Source organism: Tiliqua scincoides, chromosome 2 (genome assembly GCF_035046505.1).
Source record: "Tiliqua scincoides isolate rTilSci1 chromosome 2, rTilSci1.hap2, whole genome shotgun sequence".
In the NCBI taxonomy this organism is placed as follows: domain Eukaryota; kingdom Metazoa; phylum Chordata; class Lepidosauria; order Squamata; family Scincidae; genus Tiliqua; species Tiliqua scincoides.
Window position 1 is genome coordinate 269,472,938 of NC_089822.1, and position 25,648 is coordinate 269,498,585.

The 25,648-nt window shown below is 48.8% G+C and overlaps 2 protein-coding genes across 4 annotated transcripts in view; one reads left to right on the top strand and one right to left on the bottom strand.

The window, feature by feature from the left end:
* LOC136640468 (major histocompatibility complex class I-related gene protein-like) overlaps positions 1-12,038 on the top strand; it is a 31,394-nt gene extending 19,356 nt beyond the window's left edge. The window contains exons 7-8 of one of the 3 annotated variants that reach the window (XM_066615627.1): positions 11,199-11,320; positions 11,715-12,031. In XM_066615627.1, the coding sequence (XP_066471724.1) occupies positions 11,199-11,320; positions 11,715-11,729 (137 nt within the window). In that variant the 3' untranslated portion in view covers positions 11,730-12,031. Of the gene's footprint in view, positions 1-7,277; positions 8,702-11,198 lie in introns of those variants that run through there. The other 2 variants (XM_066615626.1, XM_066615628.1) reach the window with 2 other exon arrangements.
* A 3,076-nt stretch (positions 12,039-15,114) lies between these two features.
* On the bottom strand, positions 15,115-24,913 carry LOC136640476 (major histocompatibility complex class I-related gene protein-like). Its single transcript, XM_066615640.1, has 8 exons — positions 24,798-24,913; positions 23,007-23,282; positions 22,018-22,293; positions 21,290-21,574; positions 20,824-20,913; positions 18,238-18,279; positions 17,703-17,735; positions 15,115-17,107 (listed from the first exon to the last, which is right to left on the bottom strand). The coding sequence occupies exons 1-8, from the start codon at positions 24,865-24,867 to the stop codon at positions 17,103-17,105; spliced, it is 1,077 nt and encodes a 358-aa protein (XP_066471737.1). The 5' UTR covers positions 24,868-24,913; the 3' UTR covers positions 15,115-17,102.
* Between the last annotated feature and the right edge of the window lie 735 nt (positions 24,914-25,648).

Sequence of the window (25,648 nt, forward strand, 5' to 3'; positions counted from 1 at the left end):
GAACAACATTAAATCTAGCTTGCGTAATTACTCGAGGTTCCTTAGGATTAATCAAAAGAGTCAGATGAGGAGCCATCTGGTTGTGGGCTAACGGAATGTGGAACTCTAAGGGGGAACCAGTTCGTATGGCCTGGCTAAGAAGGCTTTGAAATTCAATGTCCGCAAGCCTCTGTTTAACTTTTGTTGTTGTTTTATTGCAATACTTTATGTATTTATTACAGGTAGAGGTAAGGAAAATTGGATAGACTTAGGGCTGGGACTACACAGGTTACACATGAGGGTATTGGCCATCAATTACAACATACATTGGTCCAAACAAAATTATTCATCAATACAAAAATTGTCTTATTTGTTAATCTACTGATTAATAATTTAACTAAACAATCAATAATTTTTCTCTAAAATTATCTATCCAATCATAAAAAGGCTTCAAATTTTAACTTATACACTCTTCTTACCACTAAACAATATTTAAAATAAAATTTTTCTTGTCTAATTCTTAGTTCCTGATGTCGCATTTAAGAGGAATGTCTCCAGTTTAAATGGTAATACACACTTCAATATCTCTTATAACAATTTATATAGCATTTTGCAAAATTTCTTTACTTTATTCGAATATCCAACACATATATTAAAAATTTTGCTCAATTCTTTACTTATCCAACATTTGTTTGATGACCCAGAATACACTTTTGCTATTTTCTCTAAAATTAAATATCATCTATAAATTCTTTTCAATAATTTCTTTTAAAGAATAACCCTTTTACCCCTATTTTTCGCTCCATAAGACGCACCTGACCATAAGACGCACCTGTTTTTTAGAGGAGGAAAACAGAAAAAAAAATGTTCTGAACCAAATAGTGTAATAAAATATTTAATAAACTATAACAGAATAACACTTGGACCATGTAAAGTGAACAGCAGTCAACAGTGGCATTAAGAACCATTATCACTGTCATTAACAAATGGAGAGACTTAAAGGTTTGAATACTCTAGTTTTCTGGAAACCCCAAGAACTCATCATCGCTAGAGTCAGAATTTATGAAGCTCATTTGCTCACAATCACTGACATCACTTTCTTCGCTGTATTCATATAAGATACCGTCTTTACTTTGCGAATGCCACATTTTTTGAATGACATTTTTTGAATGTGAGCATAAACTGGCATGAAGATCCCTCCCTTTATTAGGGTGAATGGGATCATAAACTGGCATGAAGATCCCCCCCTTCTTAGGGTGAATGGGATCATAAACTGGCCTGAAGATCCCTCCCTTTATTAGGGTGAATGGGATCATAAACTGGCATGAAGATCCCCCCCTTTATTAGGGTGAATGGGATCAAAAACTGGCATGAAGATCGCCCCCTTTATTAGGGTGAATGGGATCAAAAACTGGCATGAAGATCGCCCCCTTTATTAGGGTGAATGGGATCATAAACTGGCATGAAGATTCCCCCCCCCTTTATTAGGGTGAATGGGATCATAAACTGGCATGAAAATCCCCCCTTCATTAAGGTCACAGTGCCAGAAGATTGGAGGATAGCAAATGTCACGCCTATTTTTAAAAAGGGAAAGAGGGGGGACCCGGGAAACTATAGGCCGGTCAGCCTAACATCCATACCGGGTAAGATGGTGGAATGCCTCATCAAAGATAGGATCTCAAAACACATAGACGAACAGGCCTTGCTGAGGGAGAGTCAGCATGGCTTCTGTAAGGGTAAGTCTTGCCTCACAAACCTTATAGAATTCTTTGAAAAGGTCAACAGGCTTGTGGATGCGGGAGAATCCGTGGACATTATATATCTGGACTTTCAGAAGGCGTTTGACACGGTCCCTCACCAAAGGCTACTGAAAAAACTCCACAGTCAGGGAATTAAAGGACAGGTCCTCTCCTGGATTGAGAACTGGTTGGAGGCCAGGAAGCAGAGAGTGGGTGTCAATGGGCAATTTTCACAATGGAGAGAGGTGAAAAGCGGTGTGCCCCAAGGATCTGTCCTGGGACCGGAGCTTTTCAACCTCTTCATAAATGACCTGGAGACAGGGGTGAGCAGTGAAGTGGCTAAGTTTGCAGACGACACCAAACTTTTCCGAGTGGTAAAGACCAGAAGTGATTGTGAGGAGCTCCAGAAGGATCTCTCCAGACTGGCAGAATGGGCAGCAAAATGGCAGATGCGCTTCAATGTCAGTAAGTGTAAAGTCATGCACAGTGGGGCAAAAAATCAAAACTTTAGATATAGGCTGATGGGTTCTGAGCTGTCTGTGACAGATCAGGAGAGAGATCTTGGGGTGGTGGTGGACAGGTCGATGAAAGTGTCGACCCAATGTGCGGTGGCAGTGAAGAAGGCCAATTCTATGCTTGGGATCATTAGGAAGGGTATTGAGAACAAAACGGTTAGTATTATAATGCCGTTGTACAAATCGATGGTAAGGCCACACCTGGAGTATTGTGTCCAGTTCTGGTCGCCGCATCTCAAAAAAGACATAGTGGAAATGGAAAAGGTGCAAAAGAGAGCGACTAAGATGATTACGGGGCTGGGGCACCTTCCTTATGAGGAAAGGCTACGGCATTTGGGCCTCTTCAGCCTAGAAAAGAGACGCTTGAGGGGGGACATGATTGAGATATACAAAATTATGCAGGGGATGGACAGAGTGGATAGGGAGATGCTCTTTACACTCTCACATAATACCAGAACCAGGGGACATCCACTAAAATTGAGTGTTGGGCGGGTTAGGACAGACAAAAGAAAATATTTCTTTACGCAGCGCGTGGTTGGTCTGTGGAACTCCTTGCCACAGGATGTGGTGCTGGCGTCTAGCCTAGACGCCTTTAAAAGGGGATTGGACGCGTTTCTGGAGGAAAAATCCATTATGGGGTTCAAGCCATGATGTGTATGCGCAACCTCCTGATTTTAGGAATGGGTTAAGTCAGAATGCCAGATGTAGGGGAGAGCACCAGGATGAGGTCTCTTGTTATCTGGTGTGCTCCCTGGGGCATTTGGTGGGCCGCTGTGAGATACAGGAAGCTGGACTAGATGGGCCTATGGCCTGATCCAGTGGGGCTGTTTTTATGTTCTTATGTTCTTATGTTCTTAGGTCCCCAACATGCACTCTTTTTTGCAGTATTCACTCCATAAGACGCACACACTTTCCCCCCCACTTTTTTGGGGGGAAAAGTGCATCTTATGGAGCGAAAGATACGGTATTTATCTTAATACCAGACTTTAATTTTCACAATATTTATATTCCAAGTTTTCATTTACATCTACTTTGAATTAATATGATTAATAAAATACTCTTCATTTCTAAAAAGAATTTAATCCATTAATATCTACCAAAAAAAAAAAGTTCTACTTGTTATTCAGCCATTTTAACTTTCTGTCTTGATACTTGCTTTGTTCTCTGTCTTATTGGTGTTTTCCTTCTTGCTCCTCCCTTCCACTTCTTTTTCTTTTTAAATCTCTTAAATTTCTTAACCCCTCTCTCTTTGTCTTTTTCTTCATTCTGTTATTTTTGGATTTAATCCGGAAATTCTTCCTCTTCTTGAGACAACATGCTCTCTGGACATTTCCTCTTTTTTCTTTCTTAAAATTCTTAATTCTTATAGTGACGGTTGTTTTTTCCATCTCCTGTCTCGCTTCAAAATACTCCACTTCTTTAGTTTCATCCGACGTTTGATCCATTCTTTTTTCTTGTCTGTTATTTGTAATCTGTTCCTGCATGCTTGTCAGGGAGGAGTTTGTTTGCTTCATTTGTTCAGATAATTTTCTGACCTGTTGCTCCATTTCACTTCTAAAATCCCTGAACAGTTCCATTAATAAAGACTGGCTTTTACTAACATCCTTTAAATTTTTTTAATGCCATTTTTGTCAATATCAAATCAAGCCACTTCTTGTAGGGCTAATTTCCAATTTTTGTATCCAAAAAGTGTAAATCAATATTCCACTTCTAGTCAAAAACAATGTCAAATCAATCAAACAATTAAAAAGTCATCCAAATCTTTATCTTGCATCCCATCTTCCAGAAAGGGTGGATCAGTAATCCAGGTCAATAACACTGTCAAATTAAGTTAATATGCCTTTAAATAGCCAGGCCTGAATCGAAGCCAGGCTTCTTGCTGGGAAAGCGAAAGTAAAAGTTATTTCAGCCATTGAAGATTAGTTATTGCCTTTATTAGCCATTGAAGATTAGTTATTTATTAGCCGTTGAAGATTAGTTATTTATTTCTTTTCCATGCATACCATTAAGCAAAATAATCTTGTCTTTACTCCAGCAGGGGTTTCTTTAAATCCAGATTCGCTCATTTCCCCTCTGGGTGGCTACCAGCCAACATAAATAATCTTAAAGTTATCTTTTCCTCCTTCCAACCTCTTGATTGCAGTTCTTGTTATAGCCTTTTAATGAGCCAGATTACTACTACTAATAATAATAACAACTTTATTTTTACCCCGCCTTTCTCCCCGAAGGGACTCAAGGCAGCTTACAACATATTAAAAACATAATTTAAAAACAAATAAAAACATATTAACACATCATAAAAAACAGCAGTTCAGAGTAAAAAAAAAATAGGTAAAAAGAGCATAGAGCAGCAGCAAATCATAAAATTATTTATGTAAGTAAGTGATTACTTACAGTTTAAAGCTTTTCTCGCTGTCATGTTGTTGTATCTAGGCCGTGGGAGACGGAGTTCCCAGTTTTCCGAATGGTCTCCAAAGATGGCGTCTGGCATACGATGTGATTCAGCACAGAGCAAACGGGGAGAAATCTTTGAAATTGCCTATTTCAAAAGACTCCCCCGTTCAAGCTCTCAGCTCTTTGTACCATCTTCTTGGCAACGAAGAGTGCCTCAATGGTTGACGCACTTGAAAAACACATGTATTTAGCAGTCCCCCCGGGAGCCCTCCGAAGTTCAGCACTACTTCACTGAGTATTGGCTCCACCCCCCCGTTTAACTTTTGAAAGGAGTTCTGTTTCCGAAGATAGGACCAGATGGTTGAAAAGAAGGCCCATAGGTTCTATTTTCTTCCAGACTCTAGTGAGCCACACAGAGGTATCATGTTCAGAAATCATGAGGCATAACAGACTATCCTGGCTAGTGCGAAAAAGGACACGCAGCCAGTACTTAAAAATTAGCTGCCACACCCTAGTTTCCAGCAATGATTGCCCCAATTCCAAACCAGTAGCTGCATAAGGCGCACATCTAGGGAGAACCAGTGTACCCCTAAAGAACTTAACCTGAGGACCCTCAAATGAATGCGTAATAAAGCTAAGCCATACTGGAGAACCATATAGGAGCTACAGTATTACTTTGGCATAATAATAATAATAATAATAATAATAATAATAATAATAATAATAATAATAATAATAATAATAACTTTATTTTTACCCCACCTTTCTCCCCGAAGGGACCTTATAAACTTTAAGGGCGGATGGAGTATGACAATTGCCCTGCCTAAAGAAGGAACAAGTGATAGACTGAATCGTATAGTGGGCTAAGTTAGCTGACCGCTTCTGATGGGCAGTCCCTGTAAGATTGTAACAAAAATTCACCCCTAAATATTTAAAGGTCTTAACTCGTTCAGTTTTCCTCCCTTTTATAGACCATGGATATGGTTTCCATGAATTTGAGAATACCAGGATTTTAGTCTTCTCAGAATTGTTCTAATTTATTAGCAATTAGGTAATCAATACATTTATTTAGAAGGCACAGTAAACCTATACGTGAACAGGACATCAAGGCAGTGTCATCAGCATAAAGCAGCAGAGATACGTGCCTTGAGCCCAGCTTAGGGGGATGACTGCCTACTTCCAAGAGAAAGGAAACCTTAAGCCCACGTGGCTTTTCCCATAAAATTTCTCTAACCGCCAAGTCTAAGGCTCCCTTCAAATCCAGGAAAGCCGTAAAAAGTGTTATCTTTTTCTTCTTGGAATATTTGTCTGCCAAATGAGCCAAAACCATACAATAGTCAATGCCAGAGGCACCGCTACGGAATCCAGTCTGCTCCAGGCTTGGAAGTCCTTGGCGAGTCATCTGTGATAGGAGTTTACCTCACAGGTGTTTAATGTAAAGCCTACCTCGGGTGGAGAGTAAACTAATAGGCCTGTAGCTTGCAGGGTCAGGTTGATCTCCTTTTCTATAGATGGGTGCTATAATTGCATTCGTCCATGCCTCTGGGATCATGCCAGTCTGGTCGACTGCTGTAAACAGGGTCGCTAGGATTGGAGCCCCCCAATTGGGAAAAGCCTTTAAGGCCTCCTAAGGTAGCAAACTGGGCCTGGAGCTTTCCCTGAACCCACCTGAGCAATCATCTCGCTAATTTCCTCTGGGGTGACGGGGCCATGCTGGCAGATCCTTCAAAGCCGGTTCTGGAGCGGGCAAAGGGTTCACTCTGTCCAAATGAAATGAGGATACAAAGTGTTGCCACCACAACTGAGGAGAAGTGGAGGCAGAGATTGGATTGGTTGTTCGTAAAGATCCCGTAACTATAGCCCAGAACTATTTGGTTCTATTGAGGCTGGAGGGACATATGAGTTGATTCCATTGGTGAGAAGCATAGTTCTGCCTCTTGATTTTCACACGTCTGTAACTGATTCTTTAGGGTAAAATACAGGTCTGGGATCCGCTGTCCCCCTAGTTTCCTATATTGCAAATAAACCCACCGAATCTGACTTTTCAGCTCAGCTACTTAACCCTTATCCACATGCCTGTTGAGCTTTTCAAAGATTTCTAAAAGGTTTGTGAGGCAAGACTGACGCTTACACAAGCCAGGCTGATTCTCCCTCAGCAAGGCCTGTTCCTCTATGTGTTCATCTATGTGTTTTGAGATTCTGAGCCTCACATTCTCTGCAGTGGCAGTACAGATCTACACCAGCAAAAGAGATGGTATACATCTAAGTAGACCCATAGAGGACCAGGCAGTGGCCATAAACGTTAGCAAAATTTTTATTTCCTGGCCAGCCTGATCCGCTGCTGGTGTGCAGGTTGCAGTTTACACTGCATCAGCAGCCCTGCACTCCAGCAGGTTCTAGGACTGACCATCAGTGTTGTCCCTGAGCTCTGTTTTGTAGTACATCTTGTGTGCTCCTTAATAGGTCAGAGGACAAGCTGTGAAGGCCTCAGCTGTAAAGACTGGGCTGGAGAGAACTCTTGTTCAGCAATTTTCAGTCTCTTTCATCTCAGGGCACACTGACAAGGTGCTAAAATTGCCAAGGCACATAATTGACAAGCACCCCGTACTAAGAGTTGGTTGAACTTTCCTTCTCTTCTTGGTTTCTGCAGCATGATCTCTTCCCGGGGCCTGAGAAGAGTACAGAAGGAGCCAGAGTTGTGCTGTGAACTGCACCTGCTGAGAGCTCCTGCTAACTTTCTGCACTGTTTGTTTCGGCGCCGAGACCTGGCTGTGGCCCTGTTCCAGCATCCAAATAGTTTCAGATTTTTACTTCTGCGTAGAAACTGATTTGAGATAATTTTGTTTTTTCACCAGATTTTCTGAAGAATGTGTGATTTGGGGGAAATGTCACATATCTGCAGCTTTAAAAAGCTTTTGAAAGGGTTGATCATTTTTTCTTTAACTATTTGTACTCAATTTAGCATGTCATCTGCTGTGATTTTCACCTTTAGGTTTGTTCTCTGTATATTGTATGTAAAATAGGCTATGTCTGGCTGTCACCAGCCTGCTACAGCCACCCGGAAGATCTCTCTCATGTCTGGGATGTTCAAGAACCCCCTGTGGGTTCCAATGAAGGGTCCTCTCCACTGCCCCTCCAGGATCCTTCCCACTTCCAGCTCCTCAGAACAGTGCTGCCTGTTGACCAAGGCCAGGAGGCTCAGAGGTAGAGACATGGTCATTTTGCAGCTCAGGGTCAGCCTCTTTGAAGAAGCTGACCAGCCCTGGAAGCTGGGGAGTTTCACCAGTTGAGGCTTCAGCCATTGTCTGGGAAGGGGGCAAATAGGAATCAATCAGCTCTTCTCTCCAGGTGAGCTACGAGCCAGCCAGCTCTCCCACCTCCCAGCCTCAGGGCTACCTGCTGCTGTGTTTAGCTCTGCTTAGATCTGTAAGGGCAGGTAGTGAGCTGAAAGGCAGACACCTGAGGGATGGAGAGGTGAAGGCAGAAGGGAAAGGGAGGGGTGAGAGATTGAGAGAGGCTGAGGACAGAGGTGGGAAGAGAGAGACGTTTCTGAAGGGGGGACACACTCTTATATAGTGGATTGAACAGAACTTGCACTGTTGGCAGGCAAGGAAATTTCATAGGCTGAGAAGCTAAAAGCAGAACAAATGCTGAATTTCAGAACCTGGTTTGGACCAGCCCAGCCAGATCTGTAGTTTTCAGTTTCTGCCTTTGGAACAATAGCCAAGAGTCTGGAGACCCCTTCGTGATTCAAAGATTTATTGTGACAGCAGTTTTCATGGTCTACAGTCCCTGAATGGTTCTGCATTTATTAAGTGGTCAGCCTTTAAGCTGCTGCAGGTCCCTTCCTTGCAAAAACTGGGATACCACCTCCCCGCTGACTCAAAGTCACAAGGCAGGATTGCCTACCTTTTCTCTGTCCCCTCCATTGCTTTGACAGAGCTTCCTGGTGTGTGATGAGGCTGCAGGAAGCTGGAAAGTCTCCAGGGGGGCAATCTGGACTCCTTCACAGTGGTTGTATTTTTTTCTTCTTCTGGACTATCCTTTTGATTAATAAAGAGCCATTGGATGGCCTCCTGGTCTTGGTGTTTCTTTCCTCCTTTGAAGGAGGGTTCCCAGGATTTTCAGGTTCTTGAGAATACAGAGAATTCACACACCTTGGAATAAAGGTGCTGGAATTCCCTAAGCAGCACACCAAGTCTTGGTTGCAGTGAAGTGCCTATAAATCTGGATAGTGCAAAGGGAGGGTCAACAGGAGCTGGGGGAAAGCCCTACAGGAGCCCTACATCTGGTTCGGGACTCCTCATCCCTATGGGACGAGGACTGGGAGGTTAGAGAACAACAAGGCAAAGACAGAGTAGGAGAAGAAATTGGGAACGGTAGCGTGATGGGATGTGACAGATGGTTTGACACAATGAGAGGATGCGGAGACAAAGGAGCGAATAAGCAGCCCATCCTGGGGCATTCCGTGTACAAATGCTTTTATGCGAATGCCCAAAGTCTCCAAGCAAAGATGGGAGAACTGGAATGTCTGGTGACCAGGGAAAACATTGACATAGTGGGCATAACGGAAACCTGGTGGAATTCTGAGAATCAGTGGGATACCGCGATCCCGGGCTATAAACTCTACGGGAGGGACAGGGAGGGGCGTGTTGGATGTGGGGTGGCCGTTTATATTAAGGAAGGGATAGAATCCAGCAAAGTAGAGATTGAAGGTGGGTCCGACTCCACCGTAGAATCTCTGTGGGTTAAATTACCAGGCCTGTGGAGCGATGCAATACTGGGGGCGTACTATCCTCCTCCAGACCAGAAACTGGACCTTGAAATGAGGAAACGGATCAGGGAGGTGACAAGGAGGGACAGGGTTGTAATCATGGGGGACTTCAATTATCCTCACATCAACAGGGTCAGTTTGTGTTCCGGTCAGGAAAAGAAGACAGGATTCCTTGACATGCTAAATGACTGTGGTTTAGAGCAGCTAGTCATGGACCCCACCAGAGGACAGGTGACTCTGGATTTAATATTGTGCAGTACACAGGACCTGGTTAGAGATGTCAATGTTACGGAGCCATTGGGGAACAGTGATCATGCTGCAATCCGTTTTGACATGCACGTCGGGGGAAGAATACTAGGCAAATCTCTAACAAAAACCCTTGACTTCCAACGAGTGGACTTCCCTCAGATGAGGAGGCCTCAGATGAGGCTGGTTAGAAGGAGGTTGAAAGGGAAGGTAAAAAGAGTCCAATCTCTCCAGAGTGCATGGAGGCTGCTTAAAGCAACAGTAATAGAGGCCCAGCGGAAGTGTATACCGCAAAGGAAGAAGGGCTCCACTAAGTCCAGGAGGGTGCCTGCATGGCTAACAAGCCAAGTTAGAGAGGCTGTAAAGGGCAAGGAAGTCTTTCCGTAAATGGAAGTCTTGCCCTAATGAGGAGAATAAAAAGGAATATAAACTGTGGCAAAAGAAATGTAAGAAGGTGATACGGGAGGCCAAGAGAGACTATGAGGAATGCATGGCCAGCAACATTAAGGGGAAAAATAGAAGCTTCTTCAAATATGTTATGGACAAGTCAATGAAAGTGTTGACCCAGTGTGCGGCGGCAGTGAAGAAGGCCAATTCCATGCTTGGGATCATTAGCAAAGGTATTGAGAACCGAACAGCTAATATTATAATGCTGTTGTACAAATCGATGGTAAGGCCACACCTGGAGTATTGTGTCCAGTTCTGGTCACCACATCTCAAAAAGGATATAGTGGAAATGGAAAAGGTGCAAAAGAGAGCAACTAAGATGATTGCTGGGCTGGGGCACCTTCCTCTTATGAGGAACAGTTCTGTTTTGGTGTCAGCATCTCCCATTGTGGTCCCTGAGATGGGGGGTGTCATATGAAAGGGATGCTGAACCCCCTTTTGTTGCTTGGTAATGCATGGCCAATTTCTTTGTTCCCCACCATCCCCTGGCGCCATAGTGGTCAATACAGAATGAACCCAATTCCTCCATCCCACACTCTCTCAACAGGGAGATAAACCTCCTCCAGTGGACCTGAACCCCCCACCACCAGAAGGCCTTGGAAGTGACTGCTCAGTTCCAGGACCATGGAAGAATTCCCTACAGGTTTTATCCTTTGGGTGACATTTCTCCACAGGCTCCAGAGAGCTAAGCCGAGAGTACCCTTGCTCTTCTCTGTGCACATTTTTGATCCTTGAAGATGAGTGGAGTTCCCACTCCTTGTTAGCAAAAAACCAGGCTCATGGAGCCATATGCACCTCAGCCTGTGCAGAGCTCCTTTTCTGGTAAGAAACAAAAGACAGTTAATGCAAAAATCAACGTAAAGAGAAAGTGCCCTCATGAAATTTTCAATTTTTTCTGCTTTAAAAACAGCATTAGATTGAAAGTACAGAAATCGTTGACCTCATCAATTTATTTCTGGCTCTCAAATGTTGCACAGGCTGGGTAGAGTGACCCGGAGATTGCCTCCACATTGCTTTATTTATTTATTTATTTATTTATTTATTTATTTATTTATTTATTTATAGAATGTCTATCCTTGCATATCCTATTTGTATCTCTTGTAGTGCTGCAGGGATGGACAATTCGGACTTCGGAGAGGAGTCCCCCAAGGAGAGGAGCCATTACTGGTCCCATGTGGAACATGACGGGCTGCAGGAACCTCTGGACGTGGCTGTGGAATTGCCTGGTGAGAGGCTGGGGGGGAGGCATGGGGAGTGTCAGAGCAAGAGTGTCAGAGCTTCTGCCTCTTCCGTGTCTCTTTCCTTAGATCAGTATAATGTTATGCTTCCTTAAAAAAAAAAATTCAGGAAGGAAATGATGGATAATAGCTCTGGAGCAAAGAATAGTGGCCACTGCAGCATCCCTCTCTTGGAATGAAAACCAAAATCCCTTGGAGCAATGCTCAGCTCATGCTCTTCTGTTTAGAGAGAAGGCCTTCTCCATGCCTTCAGCTATGGAGGACATGTGATATTTGGCCAAAGCCCTGAAGGAGCTCACCAGGTGATCCCAGAATTGCTACTTATTTCCTCTGAGCATTTGCGCTGAGTGCTGAAGGATGCCTGCGATCCCTGTCTCTGCAGGTTTTCATTTCTTGAGGATTCTGCAGGTGTGGGACATCCAATCTGGGAACACGGGAGTGGCTCACAGTAGAACGATGGGGTCCTGTTGATATCAATATGCCCAGCTCACAATATGGAAATATCCCAAGATGCCCAGTTCACCCATAAGGCTCTTCTCTGACCAAAAAGCTATCCCTCTCAGAGAACCAGTTAACTGTGATATGGGCCTCCAAGGGTGAACAGAAAGGTCATAGATAAGGGCAATCAACAAATGAGGATAAAAAGGTTAGGGTAAAAGGGATGAGACAGAGTACCAAACCCCCTCTAAGGGATATCTCTGTAAACAAACTGCCGATGTGTATTGAATTGCCATCCTCAGATCAACATCCTGTACTGATAACATGACAAATATTGTTTGTGTGTCTGCCTGTATGTTATTTTCCCCTGGATATTTTTTCTCTCTTTGTGTCCTCTTGTCCCCCTCCCCTATCTAAAAGACTATAAAACCCGCATCATTGTAATCCTTCAGGGTCCTCTACATGTGTGTGGAGGTCCCGTTTGCAAACGAGTAAACGTTAGAAGTCCTTTGAATTCTCCAGTCACCTGTTGATTGCCTCTCCAAAAATCCAAAGAACCGTGTGTGTGTTCATGTGGGGTCACTGTCCTGCTAAACTGCAATATAAATTCCACAGGTCAACCTAGAACCCCAGTCTTAACACTGATGTCCATTTTGTCACAGAGCCCCCCATAGTGAAGGTGACTCACAAGGCAATCCGAGAGGGCTCAGAGACTCTCCTTTGCTGGGCCCACAGCTTCCACCCCAAGGAGATCAATGCCACCTGGAGGAAGGATGGGGGAGGTCAGGCAGGGGCACACATTCTGGGGGGTTGTCAGCCCCAACCTGGATGGAACTGACTACACCTGGCTTAGCATCAAAATCAACCCCAAGGAGAGGAGCCATTACTGGTCCCATGTGGAACATGACGGGCTGCAGGAACCTCTGGACGTGGCTGTGGAATTGCCTGGTGAGAGGCTGGGGGGGAGGCATGGGGAGTCTTTGTAGGGAGGGGGTGGAGTGTGGGGCAGATTCTGGAAGCTAAATTTTCACCCATGGGGGAGAGAATAAATGCATCAGCTACTCCCAGTGTGTGTTTTGGGGTGCAAAAGTGCTAATACTACTCCTTTGTTTAGGCCTGGATGTGGCTTCTAGAAGCCAGGAGGGCACTGAAAAGCAGACACATCCCCAAATCCAGGCACATCCCCAGGAGAGTCTGGGGCAAGGGCCCCTCTTTGAGATGCAGGACCCCCACCCCCACCCCAGTTATTTTCCAATGTGGAATTTTGCTGAGCCTCCAGGGGGAGGGAGGGAATTCCAGGCTTGGGAGGTCAGGCAGCCAAGAAGACAAATGGCTCTGGAACAGCAGAGTTGCACTTGCCAGGACAGCTGCCTCTGGTCTTGTAAAGCTGTGCCCTGCTGCGAGGAAAGAGGAAGGGGGGAGGTGCTGGCCTCCCTGGGAGGTGGAGAAGCCCGTTAGAGGGGGGGGGATGTGCCAGTCAGGACAGCTCCCTTTCCAGCTCTTATGCCTGGAATGGCCGTCCTGCCTTCGTTTGCTCACTTCTTGTAGAGCATCGGGACCGTGTTCTTCCGCCTCTGAAATGGCTGTGAAAATGGAGTAGCAAGTGGCAGTGGGAGAGGGGCAGATTCAAGGGGGGGGCAGCTCCTGCCTTCTCCCTCCTCCGAGTGGCAGTGGAGCAGAGGAAGCAGCCATTTCCCCTCAGCCCAGCATTAGGGGAGGGGTCATGAGGCTACAGCAGACCCGGTGGAAACAGCAATGCAGAGCAGTAGGTGACACTTCCGGCGGGGGTGGGGGGCTTCTCCACTGGACTGCAGGTCTCAGGGTGACCCCTGGTCACTGCCTGCCTCTTCCTCTCCTCAATTCCCAACCAAGCAGAGGAAAGGGCAGTGAAGAGCAGGCAGCAGCAGCCTTCACCTGGACACATCATGAGGAAAGGGTTGAAATCCTGAAAGGACCAGATTGGGGGGCTCCTTTTCTCCCCCCCCCCACTGGTACTTCCACTTCATGGACCAACCTCCGCCTTCACACCATGTTCCTGCCCAAAGGTCGGCGATATCCTACACATCCTCCCAAAGGCTTTGACTGGGCCTTTCCAGGGTGTGTGGACACCTTCCTAGATGCTGAAAGGGCTCACAGGGCTGAACTGACCCTCCAGAACCTCTCCGGCATACCAGGGTTCAGCTCGGGAAGACTGGGGGTGATAGTCAAGAAGATCTCCAAGCATGCATAGAGTGCCTTCCTTTCATCACCAAAGAGCCACAACCACCCTGGCATATGGGATCAATAGGCAAGTGTGTGTAGCAGGTTAAAGATCTTCTTGCCCCTGCAGAAAGTGATATGTCAAGACATTGTGGGCATATGATGTCATAACATGAAGTTCCTTTTCAAGCTTCAAGTTCAGGCTCGAGTCCCATCCCATTCCCTTTCCCCTGACTTTGCTTTGCTCCAAACAGAGCCCAGAGGTTCTCTTGAAAAGTCAGTCATGCGGCATTTGCCTCTACGACTGCATCACGGTGATGGAAACTGAACATGGGTAATTGAATGCGTGAAGGGCACATTCTAATATCTGAAATACGAACTCTGAGTTCTGTTGTGTGTGGATTTCATAAAAGCAATTTGTGGTCTTTTTCATAGATGTTCACTAATGAATATTTGGTAGTGATCTGGATCCTTCCTGGCAGTGCAGACAACAGAAACTTCTGCCCTCATCCCATTCACACAAGCTCTTTGGCGCTCCAGGCACACATGCAGACAAAACTTGCTGACTCCGTGGAGGCCACAAAGTTTCTGTCATTTGCACTGCCCATGAAGGCTCCTCGGCTTTCAGTCCCCAGTGAAAATTAGGTGCTCAGAGCTGCTGCCTCCCTGCCTTGCTTGGGGGCTTCTTGGAGACACCACCATGACTGGAAGAGGAAGAGAAGGAGGCCCCAGTTCTCTCCAGCAGGGAAGTGAACATGTTCATCCATTTTGGGGGCAGCAACGTGTTGGCATTCTCAGATTGGAGGGAAACGTAAACAGTTCTCAAGGCTTCCCTCAATTACTTGCTATGTTCAAAACCAGTTTTAAGTGAAAGATTAAGAAAAAATAGTCTGAGATCTACAATCATTTTTCTACCTTTCTAGTTCTGTTTTCCGTAGGGTTTTCTTGGCAATGATAGTGCAGTGGGTTGCCATTTCCTTCTCCAGTGGATCACGTTTGGTCAGAGCTCTCTGCTAGGATCTGTCCATCTTATGCCTACACTGCATCGGTCAGAGCCTGGCATTCGTGGTAGACAGCAGGGCCTGGCGTGCTGTGGTCTATGGCATCACAAAGTCAGACACGACTGAACAACAACAAAAGTTCTGTTTTATTACAAAAATATTTTAAAAGTGTACAAAGAAATCAGGAATTGCATATCTATCATATAAACATATTTTTATCCTGCCTCTCCCCAATGGGCACTCAAGTCATCAAGATATCTATAATGATATCAAAATAGTATAAATACCAGTACAAAGTTGAGTTTCTAAGCTAAGATGATACAAAAAATAAAGCAATAGCACAAACATCATCTAAGACCCACAAAGCAGAAAGTGACCTAAAATACACAGTCAGGGAACAGTAGCTGTTAGTTGGCAACCTTCAGTCTCGAAACAGCGTCTAGTGTGGCTGAAAAGGCCAATTCGGGAGCGCCAATCCCTTCCACACTGAGCATGATAAACATGATAAAAGAAGGCAGGAAGAGCAGCCAAAAAGTGGCATGCAAAAAATAAATGAAAAAGCAAAACACTCAGAGCCCAATCTTTTCTCCCCCCTCCCCCACCATCGCAGCCACACAAAAGCTGCATCCAGAGTGGGGCAGGCGGGCCAGGAGACCAGCAGGGAAAGGGGATTTTAACTCCCCTTAGCCCCACGTAAGCCCCCTGACCCACCAGTGCTCCCGGCAGCATGCTGTCAAAGCACCTTTAGCAACAAGTGCAGTCAGTGCCATTGGAGAAGCTGCGTCACCATTGGGTGGCAAGGGAAAGATTGGGTTATCAAACACATCCCAGTTACCCATCCTAACCATACTAAAAAGCTACATGAAAAAGTCTTCAACTCCCACCGGAACCTCTCTAAGGAGGGAGTGTGGGAAGGAGTTCCTTGACTGTGGTGCCACCAAAGAGAAGGCTCTACATCTTGCCCCCATCCCCCTAACCTCTGTCAAGGATGCCATTCACAACAGGGTCCTCTTAGATTATCATCGGGGATGGACTAGATGTATGGAACAACAAATATCCTACAATTAATTACCGTTTGTTCACGTTATCAATGATTTTCAAAATTAGCCAAAACATGGTGCTCTGTCTGCCAAGGTTCCGCTACGGATCCCACACGTGTGACCTCTAATATATGACACATAATACCCTATTTGATGTGTCTGATAAAAAGGGACTCTAATTCCAGGAAGGCTTAAACTGAAATTCACCTGCTACTCTTTCAGGTGCCAGAGAACAAGGTTTCCTTCCTGCAGTTTGTTAAGACTACATCCAGCATATAGGAATAATATCCCCCTCCCCAGTCGTGCTGTTCTGCCACAGTGTATTATCCCTGAAATGATAATCCCTGAATTTATTCCTGAGCAAATGACTCTGAGCACAATCCTAACCAGGTCTACTTAGAAGTAAGTCCTATTCTCTTCAATGGGGCTTACTCTCAGGAAAGCGTGGCTAGGATTGCAGCCTCTATGTCTGAAACCTGTCCCTTGGAGCTAGATTTCCAGCATGGTCTCCTACCCTAAAGGGCCAGCGGCAGGGAACCCTCACTGGCCCCCATCCAAGGCCTGGGTCTCGAACATCACAGACGTGAACCCCATCTGGACCCTATGGAGATGACGCAGTGTCTGCTCTTCATCCTCTGAGGTAAAGCAGGAGGCCTCCGGATCAGATTCAGTCCTGATGGCCCGTCTATCAGGGTGGCCAGGAGTGACACGTCTGGGGGACGGACGGACGTGGAAGGACCACTCAACAGCAAAAGTGGCTGGCCAAAATGGCTGCAGGTGGCAGGCTAAACTTCATATCAATCATAAAAGATCTTCTTTGTCCCTCTGAAAATGTTTTTTCTGCAAACATATGTTGCTTTTCCCACCAGCACAAATGCCTCTGAAAATCCCCTGAAGAGCAAAAGTCAGTCACCAGAAAGATGTTTACACTCGCACAGAAATCCAGATCTGCTCGTCTGCTGGAGCTGGATGAGAGCCGGGGGGGGGGGGGCAGGAGAAGAAGCAGAGCGAAGAGCTGGCAGCAGCTCCCAGCCGGAGGAATCCACAGCACGACTCTGGTGGGTTCCCTCTGCTCACTTCTTGCCACCCACGTCATGCTGCAGAAGCCAGAGAGAGATGAGGGGCAAGTTCAGGCAATGTCGTGGGACCTCAGTGTGAGGCAGAAGAGCCACAATGCTGGAGGGGACTCCGTCAGTCTAGCCTGACCCTCCCTGCTGAGGAACCCCATCCCCTGACCTCTCAACGTAGACACAACCTGTCCTGCAAGCAGAGCTCAGGTGCAGCACTTAGCCAAGGTGGAGCCCACCAGCACGGGCGCTCAGAGACGGCTCAAGCAAGTGAGCCAAAGCGCACCCTTCCAGGGAAGGCAAAATTACGACTGGGACACTGAGCACTTTGACCCAGAGGTGAATCCTTTCCCAAACCCCAAATAGGGCCCACATTCACACCCTTAGCAGAACACACCTCCAAAGAAAGAGGTAAGAGGGACTGTCCCCTTGTTCTGATGAAACGGAGGTTGGGCTAAAGGCATCAGAAGCCCTTCTCGTCCATCTGCACCCCAATTCCTATTATTCCCTAGAAAGTCTTGAGATTTGCCCCACAGAAAAGCAGAAGCCTTTTAAAGATCTGGGCACGTCCCCAGGAGAGTCTGTGGCAAGAGCCCTCCCCTTTCAAGATGGAGGCCCCACTTACCTCTGGAGGAGCTGAAGGACCCCAGATCGCTTGCTGCAGAGGGAGCAAAAAGACAGGGTGAGCGATGCCGTTCATCTGCATATGTTTTATGGCTCCATTTATCGCCCACCTTCCTCTGAGGAGCTCTGGGCAGTGGCCGTGTATGGCTCTTTTTCCAAAAGTAAACAGCAGCTGCAGAGATGGAGCAGAGCCTCCCCAGAGGATATGAACCAGAAGACACTCTAAAGAGCTGTGTGTGTTTGACTGAAGTGTGTTTGAGCTCTCTGTGTTTTTCTGAGATCTTCCATCAGGAAGGCCCCAACTGCCACCTATCGCTCCTACAGCTCAGGTGGAGCAGACACGGAGCAGAGCCTCCCCGGAGGGTACGAACTAGAAGACAGGATCATACAGGAGCAGGCAGTCCTTAAGACAGCCAGGCACACCAGGGCTCTAAAGGAGATGACCAGCAGCTTGGGTTGGAATCAGAAAAACACAGAGAGCTCAAACACACACAGCTCTTCCACTTCAGGATCTCCAAGAGGAAGGAAGCACTCACTTGTTGCCGCTCTGTAGGCCGTTTTCTCTGAATGTTGTTGCTCTGCAAAGACAGAATCAGGAAGTCAGAGATGAAGGATCATCCAAGCCCAACTCCGCTGCAGAGAGGAAGGGATGTCAGGTTGTCAACCCTGCTAGCAGATGCTCCTCCAGTTTGTGGTTAAGGATCGTTAGAGAAGGAGGTCTTGGAAGCTTCCCAGGCAACAGGGTTCGAAGGTCTGCCCTGGTATCAATCCCTAACTCTGCTCTGCTCCCCTGCAACTCTTGTAGCCTCTGAGCCTTTGCTCTGAAATGACCCTGAAAAGTGGGAGAGCAGAGAACTGGTTCCCTTTCCTCCGTTCTGAAAAAGAGTGGAGAATGTAACTGAACACATGACGTGGAGTGTGCTTTAGAATATGTTACAATGTGCACATGGGGGAACCAGCTGATGTGCAGAGATTGAGTACACTGGCCAACAGTACAGCTCAATAGTTTGGCACATGGCCATAGCTGGATCTTTCGTCTGGTGAGATGCAGAGCACGGATAAAAGTCAAAAATGGATGAACGTCAAAGCAACGCCTTATTTAGCTTTCAAATTTATTTTGGCCAGCAAAAAACGTAAATACAGGTGCAGCCTACTTATCCACAGATTTTTTATCTGCTGATTTGTCTCAAAGCGAATGGGGTGGGGGAAACTGAAAGTCACACACACCTCTGCCTCCTTTGCCCTGTGCTGGCCTCTGCTCCATTTCCAGGCAGCCCAAAACACTGCAAGAAGGCTCCACCTCGCCCAGGCAGGGAAGTAGCCCTGGAGCCCTGGAAGAGGTTCCCCTTTCGAAGGAACAGTAAGACTCCTGGAGCCTGAGGCAGCAGAGAGTCTGAAGGGGGGGGGCAGAAAACCTCTGTAGCCAGAACACATGCAGCAAGGTGGAGCTCTCTCTCTCACTCACTCACACACACACACACACACAGGGGCAGGGGTGCTAGTAATAGAGGGGATTGCTTTAAAAAACCCAGGGAGTGTTTGCCAAATCCCCCCCCCCCATGGTGCAGGCTCTCCTGCTCCAGCCGACACAAGCAAGCCTTCCCAGCAAGCAAAGCATGCAAAGGTACAATCCTCTCCACACTTTTCTGGGAGTATGCCCCATTGACTACAATGGGGCTTACTTCTGAGTAGAAACGCATAGGACTGGACTCTTAAAAGTTCAGCATCCCACCTGTGAAAGAAGCTGTACAGCTGGCAACGGGAGGACTGAGGGCTGAGTACAGAGGGGTGGGAATTGAGAACTGCTGCCTTAGTTTCCTTCCATCTGGAAGTGTCAGGCTGCAGTGTATTTGCGTAACTCTATGGAATTTAGCAGAACGCGTTTTTTGTTAATTGCACTGAGTCATGGAACAGAACTAATGCAGATAAATAGGCTCCACCTGTACAGGTGGGTCCTCTTTATCTGCAGATTTGACCCACCATGGGTTCTGAACTTGTGGCTGGAGAACCCACTGAGGACCTCCTGGATGCAACCAGAACCTTGTTCCGGTCATGCCCAGGAGGCTTTCTGAGGCAAGCATCAGAAGTGCCCTTCTGACATCTCCAGGGGGCTTCTGGGGGTCCATATTGGCTGCACATGGCCTCTACGGTTCTCAGAAAGCCTTTCCAGTTTTTTGCAAACATGAGAAGTGCCCTTCCGGTGCTTTGGGGGCTCAGAATGCCTTCCCAGCACAGCAAAACAGCTGCATTTTCAGGGCTGCAGGTAGTCGTCTGAGCTGCCTGCAGCCTCTTCCTGGTGAGGCCAAGCTCTTCCTTTCCCCCAGTGGTGCCCCAGAATGCATCGCGACCAGGAAGAGAATGCATCACAGTGCATTTCAGGGTGATACTTAGTGAAAGGAGAAACAACGAATCAGACAAAAGGCAGGAGACTGATTGCTCCCAGACTCTCTTGGCTGTGCTCTTTGGAAACATCAAATCAATACTGTTGGTGGAGAATCAAGAATGGACCATCGGTCTCTTAACCGCCAACAAATTAGGTACAAATCGCAGCTGAAAAATGTGACCGCTCTGACTTTAAGGAGGTGGTTAAACCAAGGATGGGAAGTCACCCTTCTTGTTAAATTAAGAGATGTGCTTATGCAAAATGCAAACTCCATAGAGACCACGAGGGCTTCATTCAAAGACCTTTGAGAACATGTTTAGGCAGAGTCTAGATGAAAAACTGGCCGTGGGAAAAGGTGGCCATTAGGAGGCCCATAAGGAGGAGAAGATTCCAAGCTCTTGACATTTGGACTGCAGGAGCTGCATTTTGGACATTCATCATAAGAGGAGATGTAGAGAACTTCGCTTCTCTAAGGCATGTGGGGGAATGAGGAGCCTTTCAAAGGTTCCACCTGCTCCAGGTTCCAAATGTCTTTTTATGGTCATGGGCACTATCAGGATTTGGAGCACCAATTTCCACCGGCAGGAAACCCCATCTCACTGACTAGCACATCATCACCACCCATTCCGCTGGTGCCATCTTCGTTAATAATACAGAAGGAGAACCTGCCTAACGGGTCCAAATCTGAAATCTGTCACCACACAACAGGCCCAAGAAATGCAATCAGAGAACCACTTACTGAGGAGCGTGACAATCCCAGCCACAAGCAGAACGGAAAGCAGGACCCCTAAGACGACACCCGCAGCAGTGAGCCAAACAGGCACTGAGGCTGAAACAGAACAAGCAGATTTACTGAGACTGGCAGTGACTCTCCAGAAACTCAGGCAAAGATCTTCAGATCCTGCAACTAGAGATGGGGGCACTGAAGCTGTGACCTCACACATGCAAGTCATGGCGCTTGTACCATTGTGTGAGTGTCGGCATCTCATGTCAGCCACTCGCAGCAGGAAAAGCAGAAGTTTCTGCTTCTCACTTCCCAGGTTCCCTCTGCCCACCCTCTTGCCAGCAGCCACATCCAGTCTTCAACACAGAGGTATATCAGCAGCTTTGCACCTGACGAGTTTCTCCTTTGAGTCTCCCGTGGGGTGAAAATTTACGTCCTGAAATCTACCCCCTCCCCATCTCCCTCCCCCACAGCATCTCACCAGACTCCTCCACGGCCACATCCAGAGGCTCCTGCAGCCCGTCATGTTCCACATGGCACCGGTAGTGGCTCCTCTCCTTGGGGTCGATCTCAATGCTCAACCAGGTGTAGTAAGTTCCATCCGCATTGGGGCTGACAACCCCATGGAACGTGTCCCCCTGCCTGACCTCCCCATCTTTCCTCCAGGTGATGTCAATCTCTTTGGGGGAGAAGCCATGGGCCCGGCAAAGGAGGGTTTCCAAGCCCTCCTGGCTGTCTTTGCGAGTCACCTTCACCACTGGGGTCTCTGTGAAAATTGGGAATGCCAGTGTTAAGACTGGTGTCCTTGTCTGCCTTGCAGGATGGGTCTTATCCACCCCCTGCCCCATAAGCAGATTTCCCACACCTGCAGCAGAGCCAGAAATAGTGATATGAACACTACTGAACAGTGTTCACTATTGAACACTATTGATCAATGATTTCAGTTATATGATCAATGACTAAAAAGGAAAGAAACCCTGCTCTGCCTCAAGGGTAAGATACTTGTGGGTGGGGAAGCAGGGATCCTTCCTCCTCCTCCACTCTCTGGAGCCCCCAGTTTCCAAGGTGGTGGGGGGAACCTTGCTTTAGGTTCTTTTCAGAAGGCAGGGCTCGTCATCCTGAGTCTAGAGAAAACTCTGAGTAACTCCTCATGTACTTCCTTTCATGACAAATGATGTAACTGCCCCCTCCCTCACCATTCCCTCCCACCTTTCCTCAGCAGGGTCTCCTTTCCATAGCGCAGGTACTTCCGCAACCACTCGATGCAGGTCACCTCCAGGTAGGCCTTCCAGCGCCGGGATCGGGGCTGGTTAAGGTCCCAGTTCCTCTTGATGATCTGAGCAGAGACATCAGCTGCTGTCCAGGTGAGCGTCTCCTTGTCAAAGGCGATGAAGCTCCCCCCATCGTAGCCATACTGGGCAAAACCTCCTTTCCGCCCATCTGCGCTCAACCCACAGCCAACCATGAACTGCATGGTGTGAAACCCTGGAAGGGAGACACCAAGTGGAGGCATCAGTCAAGGTAGGGCCAAAGGAGCCCCTGCCTTTCCCTGCAGGGTCTGGTATTGCCCAGGAGATCTCACCACACCTGCTCCTCTCACTCCCTAGAATGGGACAAGGGGGCTGGGGTGGGGAAGATGGGTTAGAGGATGCTGACCTCTCCCCAGAGAGGCCTGGGTGTTTGTCATGGCCTTCCTCTGTTGGGCTTCCTTCAGGCCAAGGAGGAAAGTGGTGTCTCCTCCTTCTGTCCCTCTTCCAATGGAAGAGGCTGCTACTTGCCCCCTCCCATTCCCTCCCCCTCCTAATCCTGGCCCAGAATGCAAAAGGACTCGCCCCCCCCCCCTTCCAAAAAGGCTGCTGGAGCCTTTTCTGCACCCTGCACCCTTGGGCTCTTCAACCAGCCCAAGACCCATTTCCTAGTAGGAGAAAAATGTATGTGGTGGGAAACAGCAGGGGATGTGGCCCAGGATGACAGAGGCAGGCTCAGGTGGGTTTACAGGGTGCCTGCTTCGGTCTTGGAGGGCCGTGGAGATCCATTCCAGCAGATGTGAATTCCACAGACTCAGACTTGCCCATGTGTGGAGGGGAGGCATCATGGCAGCCACTGCAAGGGGCAGACCCTGGGGGGCCATGGAGCTTCCTTCCAAATAAGACCCCCCCCTTGCCCAGCGGCCACTCCACCCAGGCTCCTGTACTTACCCCTGCTCTGGTTGAAACGTTTCTGCACAGTGACCAGATGCCCCCCCAGGTACAGCTCCTGGTTCCGCACACACTGCGTGTGCAGGTCCCAAAGCTGGGGGTCTTCCTCCTCCGTCTTCTGCACCCAGGGCAGTTCAGACACAATCTTCCCCCCATGGCTGTCATAGACCCCAATGCGGTGGCCATCCATATAGGCTGCTGCAGTGAACTGGGGCAGGCCCTGGACAGGCTCTGACACTGCCGTGAAGAAATATCTGGCTGAGTGGGAGGAGGTGCCTGGAAGGAGAAAGAGAGACCAAGTGGCAGAGTTAGGAGAGATCCTGCTACCCAAGCAGGAGACCCTACAGACATTTGTGGGGGGGGAGTCCATAGGTACTTACAGATTCTCAGGCAGGAGGGTGTGTCATGACCCTTTGGGGGAGCACAGAGAGTGGGGAAGAAGCAAGAGATCACTGACAGGTTTGGGAAGCCCGTGGCTCTCTCCCTTCTCCCCACAGGCTGCAGGCAGACCCACAACAATCTCTGAGCAGCATCTGGGGAGAGACTCGAGGCCCAGAGGAGGCTCAGTGCTTGCTTGACAGTGGGACCTCTCTGCTCTGGGAACTGGGAGCAGCCAGTGAGGGGAGACCAGGAAGAGGAGAACAGTGCTGGGTGCTTCAGCAGAATGGGAGGGACCAGCTCAGGCGCCCTGCACTGATGGGGGTGTGCGAAGGTGTTGCCTCGATCCTCTTGAAGGGAGGTGGGGGTCAGTTCAGGAACTCCAGGACAGGGGGACAGGTGAGTGGGTGGCTGGAGGGAACAGTCCCTGCCTCCTTTGCAGGCACCAAAGTATCTGATGCAGATATTTCTCACTGTGAATCCCTCACATCAGGTTTCCCATGAAAGCTCAGGAAATGCACACAGCTGGCCAGAAGAGGACACAGCGCAGAACCACCCCCAAAACCGCCTCAAGGGCAGCCAAGCAGGGCCCTTCCCTAGCAGACTGTGCAGGGCTTCACATCTGACAGCCGGGCCCTGAGCCCCACTGGCTCCCAACTGTGGAACCACAGAAGGGGCTGGTTTGTCCCACAGCCCTCCTCGCCTCCCTGCAGGCCTCCCATCAGAAGGGCAACGTCCAGGAGGGGCCCCAAACGTGGTTCTTAGGCAAGGGGAGGGGAGCCACTAGAGTGCCAACCCCCAGCCCCCTGGAGGCCACCTCTGCTTGTTCCCACACCTCCTTTGCTCGCTCAGAAGGGGCCTCTTGCAAGTGGGGCCTCTTTTACTGGCGAGAGGGGGTGGGGGGGACACCCATCTCTCTCTCCAGCCCAGCAGAGTCTTCACCAGCTGTCATTTCCTGGTGTCCCTTCCTTCCACTGGGAGCCCTCTGGGGCAGAGCCCCATCCAAAAGGTTCTTCCGGGAAAAGCCCTTTGCGAGAGTTTTTGCTGGGTTGGAAAGTGGGACACAAACGTTAGAAGGGCTTCTGGGGTCATCTGTGGTGCCCCAGCAGGAGCTGGCCTTGGAAGGAGGCGGCTCAGACACCAAAGCCTGCGCCCCAAAGGAGGCGGCCCAGGGGTCTCGGTGGGGACGGGAATGGCCTCTGGGGGCACAGAGACCCCCAAGCGAAGGGGCGTTTAAATGACGCATCGTTTGGGGTGGGGGAGGAGAGCGAGTCCCAGGCGAAGACTCCGAGAGAGGGAGAGACCCTCCCACGCCCTGCTGCCGGACCAGAAAGTGGCCCCCGCCCCAAACCTTCCAGCAGCCGGAGAAGGGGGAGCTGCCTCCGCCCCCAGCCCGCCTCCCTCCGCACTCGCCTGCGCTCGCCCCCCGCAGAAGCGCCGCCGCGCCCAGCAGCAGGCAGGCGCCGCAGCCGAGGAGCGCCATCCCGGACCGCGCCGTCGCAGGAACCGGGAAGCGAGGCGGCCGAGGGCGAATGTTCGGCCAATGGGAAAAAGGCTCTCCGGGTTGCCGGGCGGAGCTGGCCGCGCAGGGGAAGCGAAAGCGAAAGCCAGCAGGCAGCGCCCGGGCGGGGGACGCCCCTCCTCGCCCGCTTCCTGCCCTGGACGTCGGAGGAGGGCTGGAGTCGAGGAGGGGAGGCGAGCCCTGCCTGCTCTCTGCTCTCTTTCAGCTCTCTGAAAGCTGGGGGGCTCGCAGTGGCGTAGCCGGAGGGGGTGCGCAGCGCGAAGTTCTGCAGGGAGCCTCACCGCAGCCTGCAGGGGGTGCCTCCCCCTCCCCTCGAGGCCATTCCGGGCGGGGGGAGCACAGCAGAGGCATGCAGTGGCCCCAGTGGCGGTCCTGGGCTTTCCCCCCCCCCCGCCGCCGCTCTGATTGCCACCCCGCCCCGTCCCAGAAGTACTTGCAGTGCCACCATCACATCGTGCACTCACTTCCATAGTCACACCGGGAGTTCAAGCCTCTCCTGGTGCAAATCCGCACCAATCTGGGCTGCCCCCGTCCTCTCCTCCAAGGACACAGCCAGAGTGGCACCGAATTGCCCCAGGAGTCTCCCAGGACACTGCCAGCGCTCTGATGCCCCTCGGAGGAGACCAAAGACGCAGCCCAGGCCCCAGCCACTGCGAATGGACGTCTCCTCTTCGAATGAGGAGAATAAAAAGGAACATAACTCTGGCAAAAGAAATCTAAGCTAAGAATGAGGTCTCTGGTT